The sequence below is a fragment of the Ammodytes marinus genome (genome assembly GCF_949987685.1).
Source record: "Ammodytes marinus genome assembly, chromosome: 10".
In the NCBI taxonomy this organism is placed as follows: domain Eukaryota; kingdom Metazoa; phylum Chordata; class Actinopteri; order Uranoscopiformes; family Ammodytidae; genus Ammodytes; species Ammodytes marinus.
This window is the reverse complement of record NC_137214.1, coordinates 22,074,794-22,087,621: the sequence shown is the minus strand read 5'-3', so window position 1 is coordinate 22,087,621 and position 12,828 is coordinate 22,074,794. Positions and strand designations below refer to the sequence as shown.

At 40.4% G+C, this 12,828-nt stretch overlaps 1 protein-coding gene across 2 annotated transcripts in view; it reads left to right on the top strand.

The window, feature by feature from the left end:
* The window catches only part of ldb2a (LIM domain binding 2a), a 94,303-nt gene extending 87,512 nt beyond the window's left edge, over positions 1 to 6,791 (top strand). For both annotated transcript variants that reach the window (XM_080035653.1, XM_080035652.1), the window contains exon 9: positions 4,838 to 6,791. In XM_080035653.1, coding sequence (XP_079891779.1) covers positions 4,838 to 5,068 — 231 coding nt within the window. In that variant the 3' untranslated portion in view covers positions 5,069 to 6,791. The remainder of the gene's footprint in view (positions 1 to 4,837) is intronic.
* Positions 6,792 to 12,828: the final 6,037 nt, after the last annotated feature.

The following is a 12,828-nucleotide window of genomic DNA, read 5'->3' as shown; positions in this document are numbered from 1 at the left end:
TACTAGTAGTAGCACTATTATAATGTTTAGATACTACCCATTTGTTTTCTCTAATAGATTTTGAAAAAAAACAATAATTCTTGCATTGATTACCCTCCCCACAAGTGTGACGTAGGAAGCAACTAAAGTGCAGACCTTTAACAGGGGTCCTGTGATCAAAAGAACATAATGATTGAAACAGATTGCGGTTCAGTTAAATATTAGCACAGTAAACTAAATGTGTGTCATCTATGACTTTTTTCCCTATCGAACCATAAGCAGTCTTTGCCAACTCTAACTAAGTGCTTTGAGCATTCAAACCTCAAGTTTCTTCATGTTTTATTTGCTAAAAGCAGATCTATATTACAAGATATACATATTGTCAGAAAAAAGAAATACTGTAGTCAGTGTTGTCGGTTAACATGTTTTGTTTCTGGCAAATACATTTTAATCTAAAAACGTATTCACGTTTTTGGGGATATCGTAGAACTTGCATAAGCTCTACGTGTCCCATTTGGATGAATTCAATTAATACATAATGTACTTTTATATGTGGTTAGGGGTTGTTCTTCTGCTTGGCACTTGATGGGGAAAAACCTAATAATCTTGCTAATTTTACACTTTTTTTAAATAAGCATACCTACACACACACTGTCCTGTCCTGCCCTGCCCTGTCACTCTCTTTTCTGTCCTGTTGTTAACTGTCTCAACATCTTTTCAGATTTCTTGTCTTACCTCTCCTTTCTTTTACCTCCTTCTCTCGTCTCACACACATATATAATGTACATCACACACACAGCGTGCGCAATTGTTTTCTCTCTAGAAGGCAGTTTGGCTTTGTGCCAGCTCTCATTATCACCGATATCTGTATACACTGTCCACCCCCAGCTCCTTTCTCCATCACACGCACACACCCTCCACCAGCACCAGCACCTTCCCACACACGCACACACACACACACACACACACACACACACACACACACACACACACACACACACACACACACACACACACACACACACACACACACACACACCGATACCACGCATGCTTTGCATTCACACGCCTCTTAAAGACTGGCAGCGTGGCTGCTAACATGCTGGTTACATATGTTGCGCGCCTGCTGTCTTTGTCTGAGAAGTTGTTCGTTTGTGGCTGAGCACAAGCCTACGTGAGCCCATTGACAATAAGGAGTGGACCCTTTGCAAGGGGAAGGGGGGGTTTACTGGCTGCCGGAGGGGAGGAGGTGCGGGGGAAGGAAGGTGGGGAGGGTGTGTGTGTGTGTGTGTGTGCGTGTGTTGGGGGGCAAATCATAGAATAAGTAACACTGACCTCTAGTGGCCTGAATTTAGAATTGAACATGTTTGTTACCAAGCGGGGTTTTTCTCATTAATCATTGTCAGTCTGTGTTTTTAAACAATATTAAGAACTAAGCCCATCATTTGCTGTCTATTCGCTGAGATTAAATTGTGATAGACCATAGATTGAAAATCATAGAACGTTTAGCATTGTGCTGATATGGAGGAGAACAGTGCTTGAAACTAAATCCATCCTTATGATGCACTATACTGTGTGTGTGCTTATTTGTGTGCGCGTGTATGTGTGTGTCAGAGATTGAAACCAGCCACTGTGGCAGGTAGATTTAAAAATCTATTTGCGCACTAGCCTCAAATATTTGGAACATGACTTGTATGTGCAATTGTGCACCCTTAACGATTAAGGCTGCTTTTTTTCCCCTATTGTCAAGAAATCCTATTAAAAAAACAACACTATAAATTCATTCTACTTACAAGGATCGTCTCTGTATCCAAACCCTGAAGTTCATCTGTGCCATAGTGCTTTGTTGTTGGTGTAAAAAAAGAAGAAAAAAAAACAACACACAAAAACATAAATGAGCCACACTGTTTGCACTGGACAATACGTTCCTTCATTTGAACATGTTGTTAGGGGGGACGCTCTTACCCACGGCGCCACGAGGGCCCCCATATGATTTTTTTAGCATCTAATTGCTATTGCAGGTGGTTGCAATTGTATTTTCTGTCCACTTTTAACTTAATCACAAATCTGCCATGTCTTCTTTAAATTCCCACTTGTTGTTTGGATGCCTGAGGAGCAAATATGTCTTCCAAGCTTATGGCTGCTAATTTCTGTAGAAAAAAAAGTGCTAATGACACTGCTCAGTGAATGAAGGGAACAGTGAAGCGTTCCTTGCTGCGTCAGCCCATTCAAGTTGCGCGAAAGCTAACTCTTAACGAGATGAGTAGACGAGTAGACAGTATTAATTAGCTCACAATTAGAGCTCCCCAGTCTCAGACTAGCCACCAGCTGTTATTGTCTGAGGAATGTTTTTTTTTTTGGGGGGGGGCCTAAAATTGGCCAGAGGTAGGTTGACAGGGGCCTCCTCACAGGAACAGATGGTGAATGCAAGGCTTGTTGGCAATCAGCACGTTTTTAGCTAATGACTTAATTAGCTATGCAAATTGACAAATCAGTGTGGATATTGTCATTTAGTTGAAAAGCTCACCTAAATTAATTAGCCTGATTACGGCATAGTGGGGTGCAGAAGTGGTCGCTAGGGGGGTTTTGGGGACGTCTTGGATAAATAAACTGCCTTCATACAAGTGTGTGTGTGTCTGTTTGGAGTTGTGGGTTTGGGGGGGGGGGGTTGGATTGTGCTAAATTGTCTAGTTTAGTTTGAGTGTTTACATCAATGCTTGCTGGATGTGATCATGTGTGTTTGTCGTGGGCATGTTTGTTTATTTCTGTAGGATTTTTGTGTGCAAGTCATGGGTTAGCATGTGTGCTGATGCCTGCGTGTTGATGCTTTATTTGTTGGTTGTGTTGTACAATAACATAGGGTTAGTCTGAGTTTGCCATTGTGTGTGTGTGTGTGTGTGTGTGTGTGTGTGTGTGTGTGTGTGTGTGTGTGTGTGTGTGTGAAAAAGAAGGTGCGATTGTACAGTAAACTCATCTGGGTTTGTGTGCCAGTGTGTGTGGTGTTACTGTTTGTGTGTGCGGTGGAGGAGGAGATAGCTGAGCAGAGCGAGATCTCCCAAGCCAGCCAGCGTTGACACACATGGCCAGTGAAGCGTGCGCTCCATTTAACAGTACAGCTTCTTCCCCGGTTACGGTGGGTGGTGGCGGGGGCTCTCTGGCACCGAAATACAGTATGCTAAGCTTAGTCAAAGGAAAGAAGAGATTCACAGACTCAGAACACACACAAAAACATTCAACCATGATTCAGAGCTTATTGATCTATGATGGAATTCCCAAATTACACCCCAGTGATTATTTGTCAACAGATTCACTTTGTTCATGAAGTGCAGAAGAATGTGCCATACGATGTGGAATATGAACCAAACTAGTACTGGTGCCCCCCCCCCCCCCCCCCCCTCCCCCTTAGGAATCATTAGGATTCCTTCACGTCACAGGAGTCTGGAATATTGGATAATGGATAAATCTCTCTCCTTCACTCTCCTGACCTGCTGAGAGAGAGAGGCCATCTCTGTGAAATATGTCTTACATGATGAGTATTGATTGGGGCGGGTACAGAGCGCTTGGGGGAATCCGCTTTTTGTACGGGAAGGTTTCATTTGCACAGAGTGCTTGGAGAGGGGTCGACTGTATGGATGGATGGGTTCACTGGATACACCAACGTCTGTCCTAAACAGACACACACACACACACACACACACACACACACACACACACACACACACACACAATCTACTGTTATTCCATCCAAGCAGGGGGTCTGTGTTGAAGCAGGAAAATACAGCCCCCCTCCCCTTCCTCGCTCAGTTGGGATATAAAACGTGGTTAACGAACAGAACAAATACAATGTTTGTCTGTTTGACCTTGTACAATTTGTAATCCTATTTTCAAAAGTGTCTGATGAAATGTACATTATTTTGCTTAAAGTATGTAAAAAGAGATAACATACATTTCCATTTATTTGAAGTTATGCAAATATTTAAAGGCCTTTCTTTTATGGGTGGATGTGTGCTTACTTGATATTCAGATGGTGCTTTGGTCTCAGAATGAGATGAAACAGATATGCATTAATTTCTTCTCTGGTGATTTTTCACTCACTTTAGCATGTTAATCTTGCATTACCCTGAGGCTAAATGAGGACAGTCCGGCACAAAACTGAAAAACACACCACTGCCTGGTGTCAGTGTGAGAATTGATTATATTGTACAAAAGTTTTACAAGTGAGTTACAGGCTGTTTAATTTTTTTTAACTTGTCTGATGAACTAAAAGTGGGTTTAGGAGAGAAATAAGCAGGCAAATCCAACAAGAAGAAAACTGGCTTAAAGGCGGAGTCAGCTATTCTGGAGAAGGCTTTTCAAATCAGTTTTTGTCAAAATCAGCGAATATCTCCTCAAGATCAGCTACCTGTCCTAACCATGTGTTCGTTGAAAGAGAATATGGTGTTAGTACACAGCCTAGGTGTGCATGTTGCTAGCTATGGTGGGCCCCCTTAATTTACATACCAGTTTACAGAGCCTAGGCTGTGTACTAACAAAGGATTGTTTTTCAGCGCACACACAGTACGCACAGGTAGCTGATTGTGAGATGTTTACTGATTTCGACAAAAAATATTTTGACAACAAGCATTCTCCAGAATCGCTGACTCCAGATTTCAATATGTACATTGTCATTATGTAAGCCTACAAGTTTTTCTGAGTGACCGCCCCATTCAAAACCTCATTGGACAAACTAAACATACTGTATATGGTGGTCTGATGTACAGTCACGTGTGCACCCACAAAACAAGATGATTTGCGCTTTATTTTATTTTCAGTTAGTAAATTCACACTCTCTCCCTCTGTCTTCTGCCTCTCTCTGCAGGATGTGATGGTGGTGGGCGAGCCGACCCTGATGGGCGGGGAGTTTGGGGACGAGGATGAGCGTCTGATCACGCGTCTGGAGAACACGCAGTACGACGCCACCAACGGCCTGGACGACGAGGACGACTTCAACAGCTCCCCGGCGCTAGGCAACAACGGCCCCTGGAGCAGCAAACCCCCCACAGCCCAAGACAGCAAGCCTGAGAGCACAGCGCCTCAGCCCTCGCAGTAAAAACAAAAGAAAAACAACAAGATCATTGGCTCCATGTGGCCTGGACTTTTTAACCATCTCCCTTTCCCCTCGAGGGCAAATCTTCTATGCCTCATAACATTGTACTGAATCAGAATCAGAACACCCCCCCCCCCCCCCCCCCCCCTGTCTGCAAACTCACCACTGGCTCGTCCAGACAAAAATAATGTCCGATCTGGATATTTTTCCATCTCTCCTCTGAATCACTGCACCATCTTGGGCAACACTGAGAACAGGCAGCATTGCATTTCAAGGACAACTAATGCATACAATTATGTATGCGACCCTATTGTAAAAAAAAAAATAGCAAGGAGTCTGCATTTTTTCTGGAAAAAAATTGTGGATCACATTTTACTCCTCGGACCCCTCAGATACAAAGCTCTGGTCTTGTGGAATTCTACAGCTGTGATTGGTTGACCTGCAGGTCACAAGTCATCATGCTGACAGTAGACAGTGGGGAGAAGAGAAAGAGAAGAAGAAAAACAACAAACTAAATGTCTGGAAAAATGAAAAGCTCCAGGTGATTTTTTTTAACAGCAAACAGAGCCAAGGGAAGTATCTTACCGCATTGGAGACAAATGAAACATTGTTTGAGGCAATTGCATTTGTATTGGAAATTCAGTTGGCTGTTGGTGTGTTTCTGCTGTTTGCTGTTTATTTCCATTTCCAATTAAGAGGAAATAAAAGTTCTCTACCGCCATGGACTCCTTTCAAACGAGGGAAAATCATGTCCTAGGATTGTTTTTTCACTTTACTGCGGTCATCACAGATAGTGATTTCATGCAAACCAGTTTGATTGTGTTCGTAGTCTATTGGTATTTTGCTTCTCTCAGAATCCTTTGCAATCATGTTGTAATTTTGCCGATCAGTATGTGAACTTTGCCGACACGCATTGATGCATTAATGTTGATTTTCTTTTTCTTCCCTCCTTGAAAATTGGACTTATTTCCCTTTAACGACCTAATCCCAAACTGATACTAAAGCCTTTTCCTGCATGATTTTATAGTTTTATTTTATTTTGTTTGATATGTGTAATTTTTAAAGCGCATCGGTCTGATTTTCCTTTTCGGGTTCATCAGTTTGGGAACACTGTTACAAAGGTTTGTAGCTCTGTAAATAGAAGTGGAATCTATTTTGTCCACTGTAAATCAGCCACTGAAACCAGTTTGGATATGGCAGCTGTTTTGTTTTGTACATGGAGATTCAGATTTCTGTCGGGTGGTTTGGATGGACGCTGGTGTGCCTCGAACGCTCTAATGTTCCCCGTCGTCTCTAGCTAGTGCAGAACCAAAGCCACAAAGTTAACAAACAGCAACACATTCACACAATCATATTTTCTTATATATATCCTGTGACATAGGAAGAATGGTTTTACATTTTGAAAACAACGCACCGATTGAATCCCAGCCACCCCACAGAAATAGTTTTGAAATGCCAGTATTTGTGTTCACAATTGTTCTTTAATCTTTAATTGAATTGATATTATATCCCTGATCTATTTTGTTGGACTTTTGTTTGAATTAGGTCAAGTAGACAACAACAGATGTCTTTATACAATTGGATTGTATGGGTATTTATTTGTGCATTTGTAAGGAAGCTAACACATTTCTAAATATGTTTGAGCCTAGTATTATTAGACACCATTTGTACATTAAATAGCAGAGGTGTTCAGTGTCATATCTGATGTCTGGTATGTATGCTTTACCATTATGTGTGCCAATAAACCGTGCTTACAAAGGAGTCCAAATGGGTTTGGTTACACTAAGCATGTGAGCATGTAGCATCCGTTTTGTTTTTTGTCTATGCATGTATTTTTCTTGTTGATGCTGAGCAAACAGGTGCACCAAGATCATTGGACATAACGTCCAAATATCCCTGCATCTGTGATGAAGACTAATAGCGGAAAATGATTCAGTGATCCAACATGAATATCAACCTTTTGATGGATTGAAACTGACAATTTGAATCAGTCAGTCAAGAGGTTGATTATATTTGTATTTTGCTTTGTTCACAAGAATATTAAACATTAAACCAACATATAGTAGGTGGTGTAATATAACTAAGTACATAATGTATACTTGAGTGTATTTATACACACTATACTGTACACTGTCTATATCTACTCTTGAACATCTAGAGGAAAATAGTTCTCGTTTTACCTCACCACATATATCTGACATCTTCAGTAAAGCTTATAAAATACAATGCTTTGTTAATAATGAAACTACCGAATATGCTATACAAGTAGAGCCGATACATCAATCGATAGAAAATCATTTGGCAAAGATTGTGGTCTAAAACATTAAATGGTTCAAACTTTACTGAGCCTATATAAAGTATTTATTTTCCTTAAACTATTTATTTAAATGTTTATTTATGTTGCCTCATTATGAGGTGTGGATTATAAATCGGACAAAACTTGCATTGTAAAGGTTTTTACTTTATTAATTTATTTTTACAAATCTAAAAATCAATCGATTAATGTAGAAAATACTCAGTAGATCAATCCATAATAAAAAATAATAACTATAGCTGCAGCCTTTTATAAAATAGTTCAAAATGAGCTCTACCTCAAACAACTCAAACAGTTAAATTCTGTTTTTACATTAAAAAATTAGTAACAATAATCTGATTATATATTTAAAGGTGAAGTGAGTGGTTTATTTGTGTTAATATATGTGTTATATCACTCCATAGTCATACAGCAGTCACTTCAACAGAGTGCGGACGTCATATCACAGGTCTCCAAGTCATTCTGATTTGCAGTAGGCTAATAACCAAATTAAAATGTTGTAGTATCCCAATGTTTTATCCAATCAGGAGAATGAACACTTCAGACCGCCACTCGTCTCACTAATATATAGCCTAATATACACTCCATGGTATCACTGCCGGTGCACGCCAGAGCAACATATGGGTGAATGTGTATGTGCATACAATGGCGGAGCAGGTAAAAATCCTTCCCAATGTCTGTTTTGATGGTTTTTATCATGTTTTATCACACTTAAGGATCTGAGATGATGCTAGATAACTTGCTGATTGAAGACCGCAATGCATTAATGTGGTGACGTAGGGACGAGCGAGGGGACTGCTAACTGCAGTAACTGACAGGAAGTTAGCTAAAAGAACCATTCCGCTTACAGCTCCTTTAATAATAGGCTAAAACAGTAACAGGGGGCATAGGCCTGCATGGAATAGCCTAGCCTAATTTTACTTTAAATACTAAATGTATCCTAATTTTTCCTGATTATACTTTGATACTTTTACTCATTTTAATGCCAGAATTGAACACATGAAAAAAAAATTGGATTCAGTAAACCTCTCCAGAATACACTAGCCTACTCAGTAGTAACAGGTCTCTGTGCTGTTGTTGGGTAGACTTTCAAATCAGGACGTTTTGATGGCGCTTTGGTGACCCCAAGTGGAGAAATTGAGCAGGGCAACAATAGTTAGGCTAATTATTGTAGCCTACATGACTCCAATTGTTCTTTTGTAATTTATCTTCTCTGTTTCTCTATCATCTTGCCACAAAGAATACATTCCTAAATGTTTGCTAGAATGTTATCAGACAGTTACACACAAGAAATGTAAAAAAGTTTGTTAAACGTTCAGTTAAACGAGTGTGGCAATAGTTTCACCATAGCTTTTTGAGCCCTAGGGGGCGCTGCAAAAACCAGGCTAGCGGTTAGCAATAGGCACATTCAAAATTTCTGCTGGAATTTTTTTTATTGTTGGCTGCTATTAGCTGTCTGGCTGTGCAAGACTAGTTGTGGCCTATTTTCCAAGCACAGGCCTTTGCGCTGCACAAAGTTGATATTACAGTCGATTTATTTCTCAACTTTAGTAGGCCTACTACTAACAGGAATGTTAAAATACGCGTTCGTTTAATGGAAATATGGAAGGCAAAAATAATGAATGAAATGGAGAAAAGTTTCCAAGTTATCAGAGGAGGTTTAATGAAGTGATATCACAGAACAGTTTATGCTTCCTCTCAGGACAGGAAAAGTCAAAAAAGTGAAGTCCCTTCTCACAGCAAGGCTTTTTAACATCCCTAAACAAAAGACAATGATTGGTTTTTATTGCTGTCATCTGGTTTCGGGGGTCATCTTCTTGCACATCTCCGGACGTCCTCTGCTGAACTTTACTGACTGGCTTAAGCTTCCCGGCCTGATAGAGTGTTTACAACTTGCTTGACCAGCAAGGCCTTGGTCTTAAACAGATACATCGCCTTGCCCTCTAGGCTTAGGGAAACATCGTAAAGTTTTACAACAAGATGTATTGCTGTTCTACCTCCTGTCTCCAAAGCACCAAGAAATGTTGAGTGAGAACATTTACTAAAGTCAAAATGTAAAGAATATACAAATTGTTTAAATGATTATACAATGGTTAAATGCATATTAATGGGGGTGTGTGGGGGGGGGGGCATAATATCATACAAATTAGCGTTTATTTTTCTAACACTACAACAACAATGAGTTCAGTTGTTGTCTGAAGTGCACCAGCATGTTTCATGGGACATTACCTGGACATTACATTTTAATTAGCTGGGACCAAACAGGTAACAGTGGGTAATACCAAATAGAAAAAGTTATCTCTGTTGGACTTTACAATAACTATTTGAAACCATGTGATGCTTTTCTTAAAACTCACAATGTGAAAAAGTCACATTTGTTTAGTTTGTTAGTTGGGTTCTTGTAATTGGAGACAAAATTGAAAAACACACATCCCTATGTTTAGGGATAATGTAGCCTATTTGGAATTGACAAACTAAGATTTAACAAATGCTGATTCAGCTGTACAAACTAATATTGTGTGTTTGTTTTTATGAAGGACAGGGTCCAAAAGCTTTGAGATATAGCCTACAAAATATGGCAGGAAAACATGTGGTTACTTTAATATCCATAGTACAGCCGGTCAGGTCAGTAGTGTTGTGTTCAGGGTTCTCAACTTTTGGAAATTGTTTAGAGTGAGACAGAAGCGGATTTCCCATGCGAGCGCGCGAAGCGCGCGAGCGACATTTTATTGTGTGTTTATTTATTAATTTAAAGCATAATAATGGTTTTTAACACAAGTTCAGTTCAATATAATTTCTTTGTTTTAGTTAAAATATAGCCTATTGTAGTAATTTTATGATGAAAGTATAACTGGATTAATACCAAATGCCAGACTAGTGAGATGGGTGTAGGCCTAGGGTAGTTCTTCGGGGTAGTTATTTCAGTAAAACTCTTAGTTCAGTTCAGCAAATATGGATACTGGATATTACTGATGCTCGCTGTTGTAGCTTCGAGTGGCAGATTTTGAGGCCTTCAGGATAGGGGTTTTCTGGCTCCCACTTGAAGCACTGTGGCTCCACACCAGCCATTTAGACCATCATAATGGAGGACAATGTTCCTTCTAGGGCTAGTCTGTTTCTGGTGCTGGTGAAGACCAACCATGGAGAAGACTCTTTTGGCATCCGCATTTGAATGTGGGAGCACTAAAACCAACTTAGCCCCTCAACTAGCAGGTGAAAAATCGAAAAGCAAGTGCAAAACAAAAGCATTATTAGCTATGTCTTATGGGCTTCATGAGGTGCCTCTAAGGCCCCCACACACATACAGGAATAAACTTTATACATGTAAATTATATACTGTTCATAAAAAGTAGCTTTCCACCCTGTATCTGTTGCAATGGGCCCCTCCATCATATAACATGGGTCTGCAGACCAATCTTCTGAAATGTTTTTACAGTTGCAGAGTAAAGAGTGCTGCCTGTTTAAGAAAAATAATGTTCCTTCTGCAGCTCAAGATTTGATTTAAATCTAAATTTTCCAGATTGATTTTTCAGATTGATGCATTTTACTTTAAAACTGTACCAATTTTCTTCCAGGGGGGCATGCCCCCGGACCCCCCAACAAGGTACAGGATATCTCCCACAGTATCCCAAAATCCTGTGGGAAACACTGACTCCCTTAATATGTTTATGCCAGTAAACGTATGTATCTTTGCGGAAAAGTCAATGTAACTGACTGGATAGGGAGGGGGGCGGGGGGGCTTTAAGAGTCTGGGCCTATTATCTCATAATCCGTCTATGAACCAACTAGTTTCCACAATCTTTTTTATTTTTGCGGGGAGCATGCACAAGCATTATTCATAGAAAAAAATAAATGTGGGGGGCCCCACACAGGGTCTTGAAACGGGCCCCGAGATCGTTAGGACCGCCCCTGCACGCTTGTCGTGTAGCCTGACGAAACGCTGCGCCTTCTCTCTGCCCGCTCGGCTCTCGCAGAATGCATTAGTGGGCGCAACAAACGCCACGGCCCGTGTGAAACGGCCTTAACTACTGAACGAAGGAAATCAAATTAGTTTTTCCCCCAAAAAACGAATGAGTTTTTCCCCAAAAAACGGGACAAATTGTGTCCCGGGAGAGATTTTTCTTTCCTCGGGACAGCTGGTGAAAAAAGAGAACAATTTCGGGAAAAACGGGACGGGTGGCAACCATAGATAGTAGGCTATAAATAAGGTGGCAACACTAGGTGATGGTGGTGAAGGCCAGGATTTATCGAAGCTATAGGCTATATAAAAAAAATTGTTTGGCAGAGTTATAATTTGCGTGAGAAATGCAAGGTGTGGCGTGGAGCGTGTGAATTGCCTGAAATGCGTGTGTCTCACTCTCATTGCGTGAGGGTTGAGAACCCTGTGTGTTATAGGCTGTAGTTGAGCCTGTCATGATGCACTGCTGTTATTGCTAACCCATCACCACTGTTGACGGTACGATCAACTGCAACCCTACGATTGAACAGAAAGAACTGACCCATAGAAACACACACTAAACACTCCTTTCAACCCTTCGCAGGAAGAAGTCAGTGCCAAGACACTTCAGACAACATGGGATGATTCTGGAAGCTCCAAACACATTAAATTGAGACGTTTTTCCTCTCATCATTGTGATCTCATGAGGCAGGCTCCCTTTACGGCTTGTCACAACACAACCACAATGACCCAGAGCCCTTCATGACCGTCTGCACAAATAGTTTGTGCAAATACCCAGCGGTGGACTGTCTCAGCTGACAGTCTTTGGAGGCTTATGCCAAGTCACACTATCGGGCAGAAGGTCAAAGTCCGTCATTCAGGTCCACCTAGGCCTATTATGTTTCATTGGAAGAGATGGGACAAGCTGAGTTAAGATAAAATGACAATGTGACTGATTTCCCCCTGATGTTGGCTGATCATATAGCACTTTGAGTGGCCTTGTGTTTGAATTGTGCTATATAAATAAACTTGCCTTGCCTTGCTTTGCCTATCATACAGAAGAGAATAATAATAATGATTGTGTTTTAACACTAAAATAAATGAATAAAGGGAGTGGATGACAACAAATATGATTTGCAGTCATTTATTCAACCTTCTTGTTAAATTATTGGCATCAACGCCAATTTGCTTGCTCTATATTGGTTTGTTTGTGTTGGCCCTATGTGTCATTTTTGTGAGAAAATATAAAGCATTCATTAGCAATGATCACTGTTCTTCACTCCATGAAGGCAAGGCAAGACAAGGCACATTTATTTATAGCAAAATTCAGACACAAGTCCATTCTAAGTGCTTTACAGGGGATCAAATACATCAAGATTAAATAGCCTACATCAAGTAGCCTAGGCCTATAGAATATACATTAAAAAAGCGAATGAAAAAAAATTAATAGAAAAAAACATAAATGTTATGAAATATTAAGTCACAATAGTAGGATACATATGAAATTTACAT